We start from the raw sequence: 19,958 nt of genomic DNA on the forward strand, positions 1-19,958 counted from the left end.
TTTGTGTCAATATATATTTGAGTAATAAAATTAAAATTTGTTCTAGCCTAATTATCAGCAATGTGAATTAAAAGTATTTTGTGGCTCAGTGGTTGAGCATCAACTTATGAACCATGAGGTCATGGTTCAATTCCTGGTCAGGGCACATGCCTGGGTTGCAGGCTCCATCCCCAGTGGGGGGTTTGCAGGAGGCAGCCGATCAATGATTCTCTTTCATCATTGATGTTTCTATCTCTCTCTCCCTCTCCCTTCCTTTCCAAAATTAATAAAAAAATATTAAAAAATATTTTTCAGGTAATAAACTCAATTTTTTTCCACAGGTGAGTCAACCAGCCCAACATTCTTTAAAGTTAACCTCTAATGAAGAATAACATATTTATCCTGTCTGTACATATGCATATTCAGTTACCCTGGCATGAAAATTAGTTATTTTGGTACCAAAGAGTTTCAGAAATATAATCATGAGCAGAGAGAATGCCCCCATTTCTGTAACTCATTTACAATGAGGCTTTCTTACTGGTTATCCTGTTAAAAGGTCAAGAAGACTGTGAATCTATAAATAGATTGATCTCCTGATTACCAACAGAGAGGATAAAACTCTAAGTGCTTTTGCTTCTGCATTTGGCAGTAACTGATTATACCCTGAATCCCTGCAGCTAAGCAGCTTCATAGATCTCTATTTTTAGTAACTTAAATTTGCTCTTTAACGATATTTAAGGATACAGTACCAATATGTGCCAATGCCTTAACTAGTGGTTATAGTTAAAAGATATAAGAGGGAAAAGATATGCTGAGGTCAAGTAGGTAATATAAAATGCAGAGACAGATATCTAAACATCCTCAAAGCAAAGATGCAACTGCAAATTTTAAGCCCCAGGCGTTAAGTCACTTGGCTCCAGAAATCCCCTTCACTTTCTTCTTCCCTCTGGTTCACTTGTGTTCCATATAGCTCACAATACTTCCCCCCCTTCCCCAAATTCTGGCCTGTCATAGGCCAAAAATTTGGGTGAGAGATTACTGTGTTAGAATGCCATTTTTCAATGTTAAACTTAAATTACCCTTCGTATGTGCAAGATCAGGATCTGGCATGCTGAATCTACATAAGCTAAAGGACTACTAAAGAAAGAATATAATGCTGCAAAGAGCTTGACTTCCTTATCCCATTATGATCTCCTTACTGAGTCTAAAAGGCACATGCTTCATTAAGCTACTTAAAGGTTTTAGTTCAAAGCAATTGCACAGCTTTTAACTTCTCATTCAAAATTGCATGAAATTCATGAGCTGGGTGAAGTAATATTTCAATTACCTGAGTAAAATAAAAACATAAGAAATTAAGATATAACCATCTGACCTCAGTAATTCTACTGATGATTATTTTGGTAATAATCTATAATGAAAAATAATACCATATTTGCCTCTATCTTCTAGTATAGCTAGGAAAGTTAAAAAAAAAAATCTACAGGGAAATGTTATATTCACCAGTATACTGCAACATTAAATACAGGGTGTCCCCAAAAATGTATATACATTTTAACAGCTGATAGCTCAATTTTGAAAATGAAATGTATTTTAATAAATACTGTCTTTATATATAGTCTTTGAGAAATACTGACACTTAAGAAAACTGTAAATTGTTAAATCTTAACAATTTCACTTGAAATTGAGTAGATATGAATATACTGTAATAACATAATTTTGTTGTCTTGATAAGTAGCTTAGACATGTGATATCTCTTTGAGGCTCTAACTATTTGATAGATAGTACCTCCATAAATAAGGAAAATAGCTTTTACATTCTTTTAATAATAGTTAATGATAGACAATAAGAAATACAAAGCTTTAAGTAAATTACTTGTCCATTAACAACAGATCATCATCTCAAACTCATTATCAAAATGTCCATCTTAAATTGTATATACTTGACTACACAAAATTGAATTGAGAAGTATTGCTCAGTAAATTTGTCCTTTGTTTCCATGGAAACAGTTGCTGGATTGCTGGTTTTAAAGTGGAAAACTATAGTACATTAATATCCCAGAAAGTTTAAAACTTATATCATACAGACTTTTAAATGTGCCAGGTTCTTGAAACAGCAGTTCATAGCATGCCTATATACCTGATGTAGGACACCTTTGATTTCTACTGAGTTTCTTGGTTCTCTCTTGTCATCCTCCACCTAGTAGAATAGCTTAAGAATAAAGGTATTTCCTTATTTGACTTTGCATCCTTACTATATAATACAGGTTCCAGCTTAAGCCCTTATTTAATAAAAGCATTTTGAACACATAAAATATAATAATGTAATCTATTTTCTCCTTCTAGTTATAAGGAATGTGAGCTTTAGTGTCAGACTAAATGCATGTATTTGAATCTGATTTCAACAGCTAGCTAGTTCTATGACCCATAGGTCAATCATATACTTTTTCTATGTTAGTTTCCATATTAAATGGAAGATAATAACAAAACCGAAGTCATGAGTTGTGATTTTTAAATGATATAATTGAAATAAAGCATCTAGAACAGCCGTGGGCAAACTACGGCCCGCGGGCCGGATCCAGCCCGTTCGGCTGTTCTATCCGGCCAGCAGAGCCGAAAGAGTGGAAGGTTCTCTTGCTCTCCCCTCCGGTCCTTTACTTTGAATTTATATTAGTTCACACAAACACTCCATCCATGCTTTTGTTCCGGCCCTCCAGTCCAGTTTAAGAACCCATTGTGGCCCTCGAGTCAAAAAGTTTGCCCACCCCTGATCTAGAATAATGTTTGACATAGTAAGAAATCAATAAATGTATCGATAATAATTACAATAACTGTACTGGTGCTGCTACAACTTCTTTCTAGGCACAGTGCTAAATTCCCTGTATCTTCAATCATCACTATAACCCTGTATGATTATCTTCATGCTGCTGACAGGTACCAGAGAGGATACCTAGTGCCACTCAAATTGTAAACTGTGGGGTCCAAATTTAAACCCTCTTCTGCTTGATTCCAAGGCCTGGGATTTTTTTTCAACACGACATACTGCCTCTTCTGGATATGTTTCAAAAAATCCAGAAAGGCACAATATCTCTCTTTCAAAGCTTTTCAAACTATTTCTAGAAATTAAAATATGGCCACCTGATCCATTACAGAAGATAGCTAATTCAAAAATCAGTAGGTTGTACAAAGAAATCTGCCCACAGTATACTCTATTTTTACTTTTTCAGGAAGTCGATTAATTAGATTTCCTTGATGTAGTGCAGGAAAGCATAAAATTGGATGTTTAACTTGGAAGTAAACATCAAGGTCTCATTTCAGAGCACCGAGTCTTTCTCAGGAGTTACCTGGTGGCCTTAGAGAATTTCCAAAAAGTCCTCTTTACTCATACCGATCATGTTATATGCTCTGGTTATATCTCCTTTTAGGAAAAGTAATCAATATTTACTGGTCACCTGGGCCCACTGACGACAATAGGAGAAATACTCTACCACAAGAATAAAAAAACTCACTTTTTCTCAGGGTACAGGCAGGCTCATGATTGTTCAAGCAAACTTTTCAGTAAAGAAATGAGAGTATTAACTATTTTATTGGGGATCTCCTGTAAACTAGAATATAATAACTAGCATGCAAACACTGTTCGAGTTTAAAAAGTACTGTCATATATGTCATGTACTGAATATAAATGCTGTGACATTGGTGCTAACATGGGATTTATTACATACTAGAGGCCCGGTGCACAAATTCATGCACAAGCTAACCCATTGGTTGGAGTGTCTGCCCCCTGGTGGTCAGTGTGCATCATAGCAACTGGTTGACTGGTCAATGAAAAGGTCGACCAAGTGGTAAGACACTTAGCATAGTACGCTTTTATTATATAGGATTTGAAAACAATAGCAACAACAACCCCCTCCCATAAAAACAAAATAAGTGAATAAAACCCTGAGGCACAGGACTAATAAATGACTAAAGTGGTACATTCAGTGTTATTACATATAAATCTTTGCACTACATTATTCAGATTAAGGTTATGTATCTGTAAACTGAAAAATTCAATAGAGAGATATTTACATGGCTAATGAGGAAGTGGCAATTTGCCACACAGTGCATGGATATAGCACAGAAAAATAGTCTTGCAGAATAATTCAGCTAAGGACCATTCAGTTTGAGTCTTCTTTTTTTCTTTAATTATTTTCTAGTTAATCATAAGTAAATTATGTGTGTCTATTAAAGTGATAGTGTGGATAAAGTTACAGATTTTTTTTTGCCAATGAATCAAAAAAGTATTAGCTCAAATTTTATAAATTTTCAGATAGCCTAATATGACCTATAAAAATGCCAATTTTAAATGAAGAACAAAATTAATAATTATTTCCCAAATGCATTACATGATTACTGTTGAAATGCTTTAGTTACAACCAATATTAAATTAGTTTTTATTCCCAAATCTAATGCCCATTAGGTGGAAATTACCAATAAGGAAGATATAATTCAAAAAGGAATAATTCTTACTTTGAACAATTGAATATATATTATGAATATGTGTTTGTATAGTTATGATAAAGGCAATTGTGTATTTGCAAAGATAATATAAATTTTGAAAAAGAGTGGTTCTCAGTGGACACACAAAGTCAATACAATTTTAATAATAATACTAAGGTATTACTCGCAGTTTTCACTGTCACTTCTCAGAATGTGCAAGGAGTCTTCCAGAGACTACATGGTGTGTGATATTACAGTAGATTGAATACCGAAACAGAGATTAAAGATAACTTCTATTAGGCCAGGTATTAACGCAACATATAAATCTATATATAATGTTAATCTTCTTACCATTTGATTTTTACTTTGGAAAATATATTATTTTCAAAAACATTACATATATACATATTAACATATAACACATTTTTTAGTGAGATAATAAATAGGTCTTAAGGTTATCAGTTTTAGTTTCAATACAGTAAATATTGTTATAACCCACATCAACAAAAGATCTTTGCAGTTTACCATAAATTTTAAGGGTGTAAGATCCACTTGAAACCCATGTACTCTAACCAGTGTCAACCCAATAAATTTAATTTAAAAATTAAATTAAATTTTTTAAAAAAGGAATGTAAGGTCCATAGGACCAAAAAGTTTTGGAGCCATTGATAAAGAAACAAGAAAATATTATTTAGTCAGTCTTAAACTATCCCATACTTTTACAAATCCCAATGGTAAAGATTTTTATGGTCCTGGTAATATATAAAAAGTCATTTAAAACAGATCTATTTAAATACCATTAAAGCATTTTGTTCATAACATAAAAAAGATTGAGCTCCTTAGATATGCTCTATTTTCAAAATATATTTATAACTCAACCAAAATAAATAATTCATACCTCACCAAGTGAGTAATAACGTCTTGGGATCTGGGAGTCCGGATAGATGTTTTCAAGGTACCAAGAAAAGGGCTTACACTTCAGATTTTCTCTCAGTGTTTTTCTGACTGACACATCTCCATAATCCACTTTGACAACACCTGGAATTTTTCAGAAAAACACAAATCAGTTTGTGCTATTTTGGTTTTAGCACAGTTTCATCCTGTTTAATTTTGATCAGTCTTTTCTCTGTAATTATAATTCCATCAAATTCAATTGCATTGCAGCTGCTATTGCACTGATTTTCTTACTAACATCCAATTAGTACATTAAATTGACATAAAAATACTTTTCCCATTGGTTATGACTTTTCAAATGCAAATATTTATCACCAAGTACTTGTACTTCTTAGATTGAATAATTAATCAACTAAGTGTAAATTGCTATTAATTTAGCATCTTATAATCAAAGCTTAACTGAGGTGTTTTTTCTTTCATAAAAATTTCAATAGCTCCAATGCCTTTGTGAATGTTCATATTTTCCCTACAGTGTCATTTATTTACCACCTGCAGATTTCATGAGAAATTTACTATATAAATATGATGCTCAACAATGTACAGCACTTACATGTTCTAATTTTCCCTTCTTCTTCTTCTTCTTGAATGTTTATTCTATCTAGGCTTCTCATAGACCTGATTTTTTCCTTTATTGATTTTTTTTCTTATTTCATTTTATGAGTTAATATAAGCTACTTGAAATCCTTGGATAAGGTAGTGACTAAATAAGCATATAGAAACTATTAAACAAATGGAATGTATATTAAAATTGCTTAGCTTTACTTATCAAAACAGAATATATAAAATTAATATTTACATTGAAGATCATAAGAGAATGCTTTCTAGTTGAGAAATAAAAACGATAACACCACTAACTTTTATATAAAAATATGTGGTGACTTTTGACCAAAATGACTAAATAATTGTGATGAGATTGCAATTATTTCTGAGATTATTTTGGAAAGGTCTCTAATAGGTTTCTTTAAGACAAGTAGTAACTAGACATTAGGGTAGAATAAATGGCCCAGTATTTACTATATTCTATTCCAACCAAGCAGCAAAGCCCATCAATCATTCTACAAAACAAAAAACAATTGTTTAGACAACCTAAATGTCTGTAACCAATACCATTATTTGTTTTTTAATCCTCAAAAGCAGCAACACTCTTGGAGCCCGTCACCTGCTAGCTTTACCCTTCCTCTGCTGTCTCTTCAGATTTTTTTGTTTTATAAAAAGAAATGCCTTAGTGTTCTTGGAAAGCATTCTGCTCATATTTACAGGCCAAACCATTTCCTTCTAAGAAAATATTGACTTTTCTAGCTGGTGTTTAGATAGGAAACAACCAGGTCTTTGGGCATTTTAAATGGATAAATATTTGCTATCAAAATAATTTTATCTAGAACTTCCATTCTGGAGTTTAACCTTAAAAAAAAAAAAAAAAAAGGGCTTGCCCTAACTGGTTTGGCTCAGTGGATAGAGCGTCGGCCTGTGGACTCAAGGGTCCCAGGTTCGATTCCGGCCAAGGGCATGTACCTTGGTTGCAGGCACCTACCCAGTAGGGAGTGTGCAGGAGGCAGCTGATCGATGTTTCTCTCTCATCGATGTTTCTAACTCTCTATCCTTCTCCCTTCCTCTCTGTTAAAAATCAGTAAAATATATTTAAAAAAAAAAAAAAAGGCTTGAAACATTTACAAAATAGATCACTAAAAGACTATCTCTCTGTGTTAAGTGCTACAGCAACTGAAATCACCTATATGATAGTCTTCAAAATAATATAAAGAGATGAATGACTATGAAGTAGAGCCTGAATTAGATTATTTAGATCCAAGGTTTAAAATGCCATCTGCCTTATCTTCCAAACTCTTAGCTCTAAACCTCTTTAAAGAAGTTTATCCAATCGTTCGCCCAAGGATTTTACTGGGATCTCTAAGAGGCATCTCAAATTTGACAAGTCTAAAACAGTCTTCTTGATTTTCCATCTTGTTCCATCTCTAAGGTTCTCCATTTCAGTAACTAGCACAAATATCCACCAATTTGCTCAGGGCAAAACAGAGGAGTAATTCTTTTACCTCACACATACATATTCAATTTATTAGTGATTTCTGTTGGCTCTGCATTTACAATATATCCCCAGCCCTGCTGCCCCCTCCCACCTTCCCCTCTACCATGCTGGTCCCACCCTCACTCATCTTTTGCCTAGACTAGCATTGTAATAGCCTCCTGAAATTAGTCCCACTGACATCTTACATTTTTCCATCTATCCCTTATTCATTGTTGCCTGCTCCCTAGACAGTATATCTTAAATTTAAATAAAATCATGTCTATCCCCTGTTCTAAAGCTTCAAATGATGTTCTATTGTGCTAAGAATAACTGATAATGTCTTAAACATTGCTTAATATCCTCATGAACAGACTCTTGGCTATCTCTCTGAATTAATCATTGATAGTCACTTTATATAGCCACATTGGATTTTTGTTGTTTACTTTGCCCCCCCCCCCTTTTTTTTTACATGCTAAGGTCATTCCAACTTCATGGCTTTGTATTCATCCTTTTTCCTGTCTGGAATAGTATTACCCTGGAACTTCCTTTTTTATTTAATTTTTTAAAAAGTTTTATTTATTGTTTTGATTTTATTATTTTTTTATCTTTATTGTTCAGATTATTACAGATGTTCCTCTTCCACCCCAGAGCTCCCCTCCACCCGGTTCCCACCCCACCCTAAGCCCTTGCCCCCCCACCCCCACTGTCCTCATCCATAGGTGTAAGATCTTTGTCCAATCTCTACTTGTATCCCCCAGACCCCTTCCCCCCGAGAATTGTCAGTCCGCTCCCTTTCCATGCCCCTGATTCTATTACATTTACCAGTTTATTCTGTTCATAAGATTTTTTATTCATTTGATTTTTAGATTCACTTGTTGATATGTATTTGTTGTCACTTTGCTGTTCATACTTTTTTATCTTTAACTTTTTCTTCTTCTTCCTCTTCTTAAAGAATACCCTTCAGCATTTCATGTAATCCTGGTTTGGTGGTGATGAACTCCTTTAGCTTTTTATTGTCTGTGAAGCTCTTTATCTGACCTTCAATTAGAAATGATAGCTTTGCTGGGTAGAGTAATCTTGCTTGTAGGTTCTTGCTATTCATCACTTTGAATATTTCTTGTCACGCCCTTCTGGCCTGCATAGTTTCTGTTGAGAAATCAGCTGACAGTCATATGGGTGCTCCCTTGTAGGTAATTAACTGTTTTTCTCTTGCTGCTTTTAAGATTCTGTCTTTGTCTTTTGCCCTTGGCATTTTAATTTTGATGTGTCTTGGTGTGGTCCTCTTTGGATTCCTCTTGTTTGGAGTTCTCTGTGCTTCTTGGACTTATAAGTCTATTTCTTTCACCAGGTAGGGGAAGTTTTCTGTCATTATTTCTTCAAGTAGGTTTTCAATATCTCTCTCTTCTTCTGGCACCCCCATAATTCGGATGTTGGTACGCTTAAAGTTGTCCCAGAGGCTCCTTACACTATCTTCATATTTTTGGATTCTTTTTTCTTTTTGCTCTTCCGGTTGGGTGTTTTTTGCTTTCTCATATTTCAAATCTTTGACTTGATTCTTGGGATCCTCTAGTCTACTGTTGAATCCCTATATATTATTCTTTATTTCAGTCAGTGTATGCTTAATTTTTGACTGGTCCTTTTTCTTTTTTTTTTTTTTTGCATTCTCACTAAGATCCTTGAAGATCTCACTAAATTCCTTGGAGGTTTCTAGAAGATTCTTCAGTAACCTTATAACTGTGGTTTTGAACTCTATAGCCAGTATTTTTTTTTCATCCATTTCTTTCATTTGTGACATGTTTCTTTTTCTCCGCATTTTGGCTGCTTCCCTGTGTTTGTTTTTATGTACTGGGGAGCTGCTAAGTCTCCTTGAGTTGATAGAGTGGCCTTGTAGGTGTCCTATAGGGCCCAGTGGCTCAGCCTTCCCAGTCACTCTTGGTGCACCACTTTGTGGGCTGTGTGTACAGTCTTGTTGTACTTGAGCCTTGATTGCTGTTGGTATCACTGGAAGGAATTGACCTCCAGGCCAATTGGCTGTAGGGACCAGCTGGAACTTCAGAGGGAGAGCTGTTGTGTAGGAGTCACCTTTATGGGGCAGGACTTGCTTCAGTGGGACTTTGGTGTTCACTGAATCTGTCCCTTGAGTGTATCACTTATGGATGTGAAAAGTTGTAATCTGGTATGGTCTCACACTGACCACTGGGTACACTGGCTCTTGAATCTCCAAGGAGGTACAAAGTCAGCCACTGCCTGCGGCCAACCAACAGGAGCTACAGAGAGATCTGCAGATTCTTCCTCTTTGTATCGGGTTTGGAAGTGCCCAGACAAGGCCCAGCTGTGAAGCAAGGCCTTCCTTTGATAGCTTCTGGGCTCCCTGACCTAGCTGCTGCCTATTTGACAGGTTTTAGGCTGAGAAAGTATAGGCCATTCATATGCAAAAGCCGCTGCACACAGCTTGGGTGGGGCTGTAAATTGGGTGGGGTGGGATCTCAGGGAATCACCAGGGTGGAGCAAATAGCAATGGCTGTCAGTCAACCCTGCACCAGAGAGGTCCCCCACGCAGGAACAATGACTGCTGCATGCACCTCTGTCTGAAAGAAAGACAGCCTCGATGCCAGGCAGTCCAGTTTCTCCCCGTATGTGTCTGGGTCCCCCAGATTCTTGCCAGAAATGGAGTTCAGAGCAAGCGGGAGCTTGTATCTCCCTCCCTATTAAAAAAGCAGCGCACCTGGGTTCCAGCCAATTCCACGGCTCCACACCTCCTACCACTCTCAATGCACTTTCTTCTTTACCTCTAGTTGTATCCCTTCCACTCAGCCAGCTTTCCCGCAGTTCTGGATAATAGTTGTTTTGTCTTTTAGTTGTAATTTTGATGTGGTTGTGAAAGGCAGCAAGTACAGGTATTTACCTATGCCACCATCTTGGTTCTCTGCCTACCCTGGAACTTTCATGAGCTGTCCTTCACTTCATACAAGTTTCTGCTCAAACTTCACTTCCTCAGATTCACCTTGGCCTTCCTAAATTGATCCCTCCATGCCATCATCCTGAGTCAGACTCTATTCCTCTTTCCTGCCTCATTTTTCTCCAGGGCACTTCTTACCACTTGATATCATATTATAATCTTTCCATTGCCTCACATCAAAAACTTTGAATAATTTTTTTTAATCTCTTAAAGCCTTAGATATCCTATCTGATAACATCTTATTAGATGTTGTAAATACTAAATAATGCCTGAAAAAGGCATAACACAGTGCCTGGTATATAATAATTGCTGAATACATGTTGTATATTGTACTGGATATCTGTTGTTTCCCATGCCAATACCCATTCTGCCTTCTGCTAAGAGCATCCCTTCCCCACTTTCAATATGATGGTTTGGTGACACCATTCCCCTACCCACCTTTCCGGCTTCAACTGTGGGCACATACTAAAGGCATGTCACCAGGGAATCTTATTAAATTGCAGAATTTAATTTTGTTAGTTTGAAGTGAGGCCCAAAAGTCTGCATATCTAATAGTTTCCAAGGGATTCTTTCCATGAGTTACTCAGGCCAAGTTCTGAGTAACATTCAAGACAACCAGAGCATTCCATTTTCAACCTTTCACCCAACCCATCATAATGATTGGCTCAGGAATGGATATGTGAACAAGCCAGCCTAATAAATGCATACTGAGAATTTGCTAGTTGAAGTTGACACTCTAATTCCTGTGGAATTGCTCTGTATGTGGATGCTTTAAGCCTGGAGTTTCTGGGGCCACCATAGAGAGAACTCCTAAGATAGTGAGGCCAATGAAGAGTAAAATAAACAGATGGAAAGAGAGAAAGAGAAAAAGAAGAAAAAAAAAGAGAGCAGAGGCCAAGCCAAAATTAAGTCAGCAGAAGCTTATTTATTTTATTTCAACTACATACCAGGTGCATTTTCTAGGCACTTGGGATCCATTAGTGAACAAAACAAAAGTATCTTCCTCTATGGAGTTTACATTCTAGTGGAGGAAGACAGACTAGGGTGAGATAGGAAGGTTGCAATACAAGAATTGGATGCACTTTTTAATTTTTTTTTCAAAGGCAACTTAAAGAGTTGCAAGTTGTAAAGGTAAATATTTCAATGGGATTAACATAAATCTGGAAAGGCTTTGACAATTAGATAAAGATGCATTATGAATTAGAAAAAAAGAACATTTTAATTAACTACAGGTATGCAGGTTTGATTAAGGGGCAAATGATAACACTTATTCGTTGTTATATTTTATTAAATAACCTGTCATTCATTCATCATTTTAAAATCTACTTCATGGTAGTATTAAGTTTAGATATGTAGGATATCCAAGATTTAAATTTTTAAACAGATTGAAGATCATAATGAACTTATTTAAGTTCTTCCCTAGTAGATGTCTAATAAGCCTAATAGTTCTGGTTCCCCTATAATCAGGATACCTGATAATAGAATAGCCTGAAGGCTAAAGCTTAGAGTTTGATGCATATGAATATGTACTGCTGTGAGCTTAAAGAAAAGGGGAAATGATATTCCTTCAATAAGGAATGCATAAGTAAATCAATGATATATTTATCTAATTGACAAAATGGAATTCATATATTGAAACAATTATAACTGTATAAGAATATAAAAATGTTGATAAAACAAATTTTATTATACTGTTATAACAAAGTAAAATGAAAATATATGAAACAACAATAAAAAAATGAAAAGAAAAACAGCACATTCCCTTTGCTATCTACTAAAAAAAGAACAAGAAGTTAATACATTTATTTTTCCTTAAGCACAATTAAACCTATGTAGCTAATCATAAAGTTTTTTATACACAAAGATATATTAACAATACACTTGCATATTTCAGTAGACCAATATCCATAGTTTCAGCTAAGAATTTTTTTGTGGTATTTTCAAAATTCCCTATAACAGAAAAATATACGCTTTATTTTGTTATTCACTTTGAATACTTGTCATTGGGAGCTTTATGAATAAGGATCTGCATTCCTTTCTCCTCAAAAGTAATAATAATAAAAAGATAAACCACTTTTAAGCCAACTAGAGATTATTTTGTTTTAGAGTATATAAATACTAGATTGTGTCAGAGGTTTAGCAAATTACTTGGGATACTTTTGTATTATTCAAACAACAACAGCAACAAAACTACTCTTTTAATCCAGCATTTCCCATTCTTGATATGTACAAAAATCACCCAAACACATAATCTTTCATTAAGAAATCACTGGATAGAACCACATTAAAGGCTGATGGCCCATGCCAGCTAATAATACATAGTGATTGTTTGTTGAATTTAGCATTAACTATTATGATTGCAGTTTTATTTTAATGGGGTAAATATGAGGTAATAACTTGCACAAAGATCATAGCTATGTCACACAGAAGAAGCAAAGATCAGACAACTTCCCAATTGATTTAAGTCTGTCTGATCTCCATAGTCAAGTTTGGGCAGGACTTGAGGCTAAATTTTCCAATTGCCTCAAACTTCGGTTCAATTTGACAATAAAAAATCTCATATTGAACTACTTGGTTTTAGATGAATGAGAATATGGGAAACAAGAAAAGTGAACCTTTGCAATTGCCTTTTAAAATAAAGGTCAATTTGTTATCAGTTGAAGCAAATCAACTATAAAATCCACAATCTCTAGTAAAAAAAAAATCAAGTAAGGACAAGACCTTCAAGGCAATGTTTACCACCCTCTATAAGCTACAGCAGTCAGAGTATATACCATCACCTGCTCCCTTACTCACACATGTTATAGAAAATGCAAGAGAGGTACTGAGCCAATGAACCACTACTGATATACCTTGTGCATTTTGTCTTTTGTTTTCTGTTTTTTATCCCCCCATATTAAGAAAAAAAGTGCATACAATTTATATGTTTATCTTTTACAAAATTTTAATGGTTATTTGAGAATTATGTACTCATTGCAGATTAATTTTTAAAACAGGTAAATACAAAAAGTAATATAAAAGTCATCTGTGCCTTGGCTAAGTAGTTCAGTTGGTTAGAGTCGTCCCTATACACCAAGGTTGTGAGATCAATCCCCAGTCAGGACACATACACAGATCAACCAATGAATGTACAAATAGGTGGAACAACAAATTGATGTTTCTCTCTCCCATCCTCTTTCTCTAAATCAATCAATAAAAATTTTTTAAAAGTCATCTGTAATACAGCTATATTTGCATGATGGTAATGATTTTTATTGCAAAGATTTAATTATACTGCAATGTGCACTAATAACTTGTTTTATTCCTAAAACAGTAGGCCATGAACTCTTTTCAGGTCAATTGAACTCTTCTATAGCTTTGTTTCTAATGCCTCTGTGGCATTCTATTTTACATGTTGATAATAACTTACCTAATCAGTTCCCTATAGTTGCAACCCACAGGTTAAGAACCACTAGCAGGGTCGCCTAACACCATCGGAAAACACAGATATTTACATTATGATTCATAACAGTAGCAAAATTACAGTTATGAAGTAGCAACGAAAATAATTTTATGGTTGGGGGTCACCACAACATGAGGAACTGTATTAAAGAGTCACGGCATTAGAAAGATTGAGAACCACTAGGACATTCAAGTTGTTTCTCATTTTAGACTACAAAATCAATGAACATCTTTATATCTTTTTTTATTATGCTCTTATTTCATTAAAATAATTGCTAGAAGCAATGCATTTTGAGAAATTATGTGCTGATTTCAAGACTTAAAAAAAACACCTATTACTAACCTGATCCCCAGAAAGATATGTCAAATTTATATACCCTGTAACAGTGATAAGAACCTAATTTCCCTTTCAGAACACTGACTATTTTAATGTATTCTTTAATTTACCACTTTTTGTTATGTGGAGATAAATGGTACCTCCATATTATTTAAAATTGATTACTAGTGATGAGAATTCTTCTCCAGTTGGCTTTGCCATTTCTTCTTTTATAAACTGCCTATTCTTTCCCTTTCCCAGTTTTCCATTGACATGTTCACTCTTTGATACAACAATATTGGGGATAGATGTTGCAAATATTTAATTTTTCGTACTTAATTTGGCAATACAAAAAATGTTAAAAATTGGTTGCTTTGTGCCCTTCATATGATATTTGGCTTTCACTATCTTAACATTTTTTTAAAAGTCCAGCTATATATTCTTACATCCTTAAAAATTTTCACTTTATATATTTTTTCATTTAACTCATTAATCATATGAAATTTGTTTTAGTATATCTCCAACCATGTTCCTTTTTGGATTTTATTGTTTTTGTTTCTTTGCACATACACTATATATTTTTGAAATGATTCACTTGATTTTGTTTGTTTGCTTTAATTAAGGACACTAGCCAACTCTCTAATTTATCTTTTTTGCTGGAAAAATCTACATGCCATATACTTTTATAATATACATTTTATCTAGGATCAGTTTAGTTTAATATATAACTTTATATTTAGATTCCATTATTTTAACCCCTGTGAAATCTAAATGAGTATCTGCATTTTGATATTCATCTTCACTGAGGGTAAAAAAATGTAGCTATTCAAAACATATTGTACCAGCAGTGTGAATATGCTAGGTCCTTGAGTATTTCATTACATAATCTTGCTTTGTTTTGTTTTTAATAGGAAGTCTCAGCAGCAATTATTTTATGAATTCAGAAACAAGAAAAGCTGTGTTTTCCCATAGCAAATTGATTTATTTTTATCTTACAAATACTGCTAACTTTATAGCTGATAAGGTATCCCTCTATTTTCTAGCCAGTGTATCATATAAATTTAGAATTAAATAAAAACATCTCAAACCATTTTTGGAATAGGACAAACATTTATTCATCATGGCATGGTATGGTATGATATGGTATGGTATGGTATGGTATGGTATGATATGGTATGGCATGGTATGGTATGATATGGTTAGGGCCAAGAAGTACTGAAACAACAGGTATAGCACTATTTAAGGGAGTTCATATTCTTAATTCCACAATAAATACATTTGTATATACTCTCTCATTAAAACTCTATATTATCCCTATCTATTATTGTTGTTTTATTTATTTTAAGGATGAAAAAAATAAGACATTAAATGGTTAACTTGCTCAAGCTTACTTAGAAAGTAGCAGGAGGAGGATTAAGAAGTCACTCACATCCATCTAATATCAAGGTCCATGATCATGCCCACTCTACTATAATTAGAGGAAAGAAACTTTGAAAAACTGATAGAGAGATATATTACAAAACATGGTAATTATCATCCCATGAAAAATATAATCCACTTGGCAAATTCTCCCTGAAAAATAGATGTGATCCAAGGTTCTGGACAAACTTGAATTCATGGAAATAAGTAATCAGCAATGACACAATTGGAAGTTATTCCATTGATTTGACAATTAAATATAAGCCAGAAGATTCTAGTGTGCAACAGATTGAGCAAAATATGTCCATATAGTGCTTCACAAATTGTGTCTAATCAATCACTAGTTCTTCAGGATGCTACATAGAACCATTGCTTCAGTGCTATGACAATATTATGTTATTATACATATCTGAAATAGTGATATATTTTATAATCAATGACATCTTACAGTTGCCTCTGGGGAGAAGACAGCTATATACTAGTTGTCTTCTTTTGAGCATATGCAAACTTGTTTTTCTATTTGTGGAATGAACTAGTCAATTGTAGTTTTAGTAATTAGTTGACATTTAAACCAATGGGCATTTAAATATATACTGATTATTGTCTGAAAACTTTTAATACTTCTGGTAAAATCAAGAAAGTAACAAGATTAAATTGCTGAATGGTTTCAGGGACTTGGAAGAAATCATGTTTTAAGAAAGTCTATATCATCAATCATCTTGAGGGCATTGAGAATGACAGTGGATGGAAAACACATACAAACTAGTAAATCTGCAATGAAAAGTGATTCAAAAAGTCAGCCTCAAAATGTGAAATTACTTGATCAATTTATTGCTTATTTTGAAAAAACTATATGTATGCATAAGAACGAGATACGATAAAGTTGTATCTGACTTAGTTTATATCTAAAACAGTTCCTTAATATGTTAACCTCAAGAATGAATATACCTGCTGAGAAGGACTAATTGGGCTCATATTTATAAACAGAGCAGCAACCATTGCTAAACTGGGGCATCTCACACAAGCTGCACCTCATGGAGAAGCCTCCTACTAAACTGCCTGCTTTCCACACTGAACTATCTATTTGCACTGTAGTCTTGCCTTCAACTGGACCCTTATAAAGGAATTCCTGAAATTGTCTTTCAACCAATAGGATTGAAACCTTTCCCATCCAGTTGGAACTGCACAGCTACATCCTCATTAGCATCTTCACTGACCAATCAGAGTGGCTCCATTCCAACCAATCAGGACAATCCCTTTTGGACCAATCAAACTGTGAGGATTTGGAGTCTGCATTTGCATGAGGGCTGACCAATCAGGGATCAGGGATGGAAACTTCTCACTGTTTAAGGCAGCTCCCCCTGGCTCTCAAAGAGCATTTTTACTTTCAATAATTGAAGACTGTGTTTACCTGGATGGAACTATAACATCTGCTGGCTCTGTAACACCAGAGTGGAGCTGTCTTTACAGAACTGAGCTTTAACACCAAAGCTGTAACACCAAAGCCATAACAGCAGGGCTCCCTCACTGGGACCACCTCTTAACTGTGCTGCTTCACAGCATGCTGTTTTACAATTGAGTTGCTTGCACTGAATAAGATCTCTGTCCCCCTTTACCACACCCCAAAGTGGGGACTCCTGTTGGTAACAGTGACCTTTAGTTGATAGGAACAAAATAATTCTAAGTGAAAAGGAGTCTTACATTATAGTTTAACTAAAGGCCCGATGCACAAAAATTTGTGCAAAAGTAGGCCTTCCTTCCCCTGGCTGCTGGCACAGGCTTCCCTCTGGCACCTGGGACCCGGGCTTCTCTCTAGCTGCTGGCAGGCACCCGGGACCCAGTTTTCCCTTGCAGCCCCGGCTTTGTCTGGAAGAATATCCAGTCTAATTAGCATATTACAATTTTATTATTATAGATTGGAAACTTTTTCTTTCAGGTATATAATAAAATGGTGACCTTTAAGTTGATGGTAGCTTAAAGTAGAGGAAAAAGTGCTTAAACATTTAGTACCTGGTCATATTTTAAGAGAAACAATAAGTTAGACACATTCAATAGGTTTCTTTACTATAGGACTCCTCAGAACTTTTACTAAGCTAAAGTGTATTTTGAATATCTAAAGTAGGTACTATTTCCCAAATTTATTTATCTTTTTCCAAAAATTTGAGACAACAAACCTCCTTTAAAACCACTGAAAAATACAGCTATATTGTAAAACTATTAATTATGGATAGGATATAAATTAATCCCATTAGAGAAAATCCTTTGTGGGGAAAAAATTTGTATGCTTTTAAATTTTTTCATTAGCAAGTTTCCATTGCAAGATATTAATTAAACCAAGACAATGATAGTAAATTCAAATATATATATTTGTTGACGTGTATTTCTCTTCAGTTCCTAGAACAGTATATGGCAATAGACATTATTTAAATACTGGAGGCCTGGTGCACAAATTTGTGTATGGTCGGCTGGGGGGAGGGGCCGCGGGCGGTTGGCCAGCTGGCCCGATCCCCTGGTTGAACTCCCAGTCGAGGGGACAATTTTCATATTAGCCTTTTATTATATAGGATTAGTTATACTACTCTCTGGTACATGCTCTCTCTTCCCTTTTATTCTTTCCTCTTGTTCTCTCTTTCTTTCTCTCACTTGAACACATATATGTATGTAAAATATATTCTCTATATTTGATTTCATGGCTTAGAATTACTACTTTATAGTTAATTACTAAAAGTATTTTAGACTTATTTATATATCAAGAATGGACATATATATATCCATATACACTGAGTGGCCAGATTATTATGATCTCTGAATGCATAATAATCTGGCCACTCAGTATATATATTTCTCCTATCTAATAAAAGAGAAACATGTAAATTGACCGTACCTCCGCTACACCCACAAGCCAATCAGGGGTGAGTATGCAAATTAACCCAACCAAGATGGCGGTTAATTTGCATATCCAGGCACAGAGCGAAGACTGAAGACAGCGTAGAAGGAAGCCAAGTGCTGCAGAAGGGAGCGAAGCTGCGGAGAAGCAAGCAAGTGGTGCGGGGGAGAAAGGAGGGAAGCAGGCGGGGCGGGGGAGAAGGGAGGCAAGCAGGCGGGGCTGCGGAGAAGGGAGGGAAGCAGACCCCTGCAGGAAGCCCTATTGCAGGAATATATATATTAGAGGCCCGGTGCATGAATTCGTGCATGGGTGGGGTCCGGCCAGCCTGGCCAGGGGGAGGGGACATGGGCGGTTGGCTGGCCTGCCTGCTGGTCAAACTCCTGGCCAAGGGGACAATTTGCATATTAGCCTTTTATTATATAGGATATATACTGGAGTGGCCAGATTAGAATGCATTCAGAGATCATAATAATCTGGCCACTCAGTCAGTGTGTGTATATATATATCTTATCTAATAAAGAGGGAATATGCTAATTGACCATCACTCCATCACAAAGATGGCTGCACCCACAGCTGAGGCCAAGTTCCCATAAGGAGCCTTAAGGAACAATCAGCAGGGACCTGAGGCTATGCCCTCCCCTGCCTCCGTGAGGCTTGACAGGGGACTTCAGGCCACACCCCCCACCAGGTGGGGCTTGACAGGGGACCTCAAGGTGCACCTCCTGTCCTGGTGCTGGGCTAGGGGACCTCAGGCTGCTCCCCCTCCCCAGCGCCAGGCTGGGGGACCTCAGGCCACGCCCCCACCACTTAGGGCTTGACAGGGGACCTCAGGCCATGCCCCTCGCCCTAGCACTGGGCCAGGGGACCTGAGGCTGCGCCCCCCTGGCCTGGCTGGGTTTGATAGGGGACCTCAGGCCAGCGGGGCTTGACAGGGGACCTCAAGGTGCACCCCCAGTGCTGGGTCGGGGGAACTCAGGCCGCGCCCCCGCCCAGCAGGGCTTGACGGGGGACCTGAGGCTGTGCTCCCCCAACCCAGCGGGGCTTGACAGGGGATCTCAGGTCGTGTCCCCCACCTGGTGGGGCTTGATAGAGGACCTCAAGGCATACCCCCCACCCTGGTCTGGGCTGGGGGACCTCAGGCCACGCCCCCTGTCCTGGAGCCAGGCCAGGAAACCTGATGCTACGCCCCCTACCCTGCAGGGCTTGACAAGGGTCAGACTGGCCGGGTCTGGATCTAGCCCATTGTGGGGGGGCTGGCAGGGTCTGGGTCTCACGTGATTTTGAGGTGCATGTGGGTGGGTGGGGATTTGACTCTGGGTCCGGTGGTGTGCCCCAGACTCTGACCAGAGGAAGGTTTTCATATACATTTTAGTAATTTTCTTTCATCTCTGACACTTCTAGAAAGGGCAAATAGCAATATTAAATTGTTTCCTCTAATTACTCCCCTTTTAATGTGCATGAATTTCTCATATATGTATGGGAGAGAGAGAAAGAGAAGAGAGAAAGTT

The 19,958-nt window shown here is 36.4% G+C and overlaps 1 protein-coding gene across 12 annotated transcripts in view; it reads right to left on the reverse strand.

The window, feature by feature from the left end:
* Positions 1 to 19,958, reverse strand: part of GALNT13 (polypeptide N-acetylgalactosaminyltransferase 13) — a 499,062-nt gene that overhangs the window by 47,495 nt on the left and 431,609 nt on the right. For all 12 annotated transcript variants that reach the window (XR_013960615.1, XR_013960616.1, XM_080668540.1 and 9 more), the window contains exon 10: positions 5,353 to 5,492. Coding sequence is in view for 10 of the 12 variants with exons in the window: in XM_080668540.1 (XP_080524666.1) it covers positions 5,353 to 5,492 (140 nt within the window). In the remaining 2 variants the exon portion in view is untranslated. The remainder of the gene's footprint in view (positions 1 to 5,352; positions 5,493 to 19,958) is intronic.

This window comes from Plecotus auritus (genome assembly GCF_963455305.1).
Source record: "Plecotus auritus genome assembly, chromosome: 5".
In the NCBI taxonomy this organism is placed as follows: Eukaryota; Metazoa; Chordata; class Mammalia; order Chiroptera; family Vespertilionidae; genus Plecotus; species Plecotus auritus.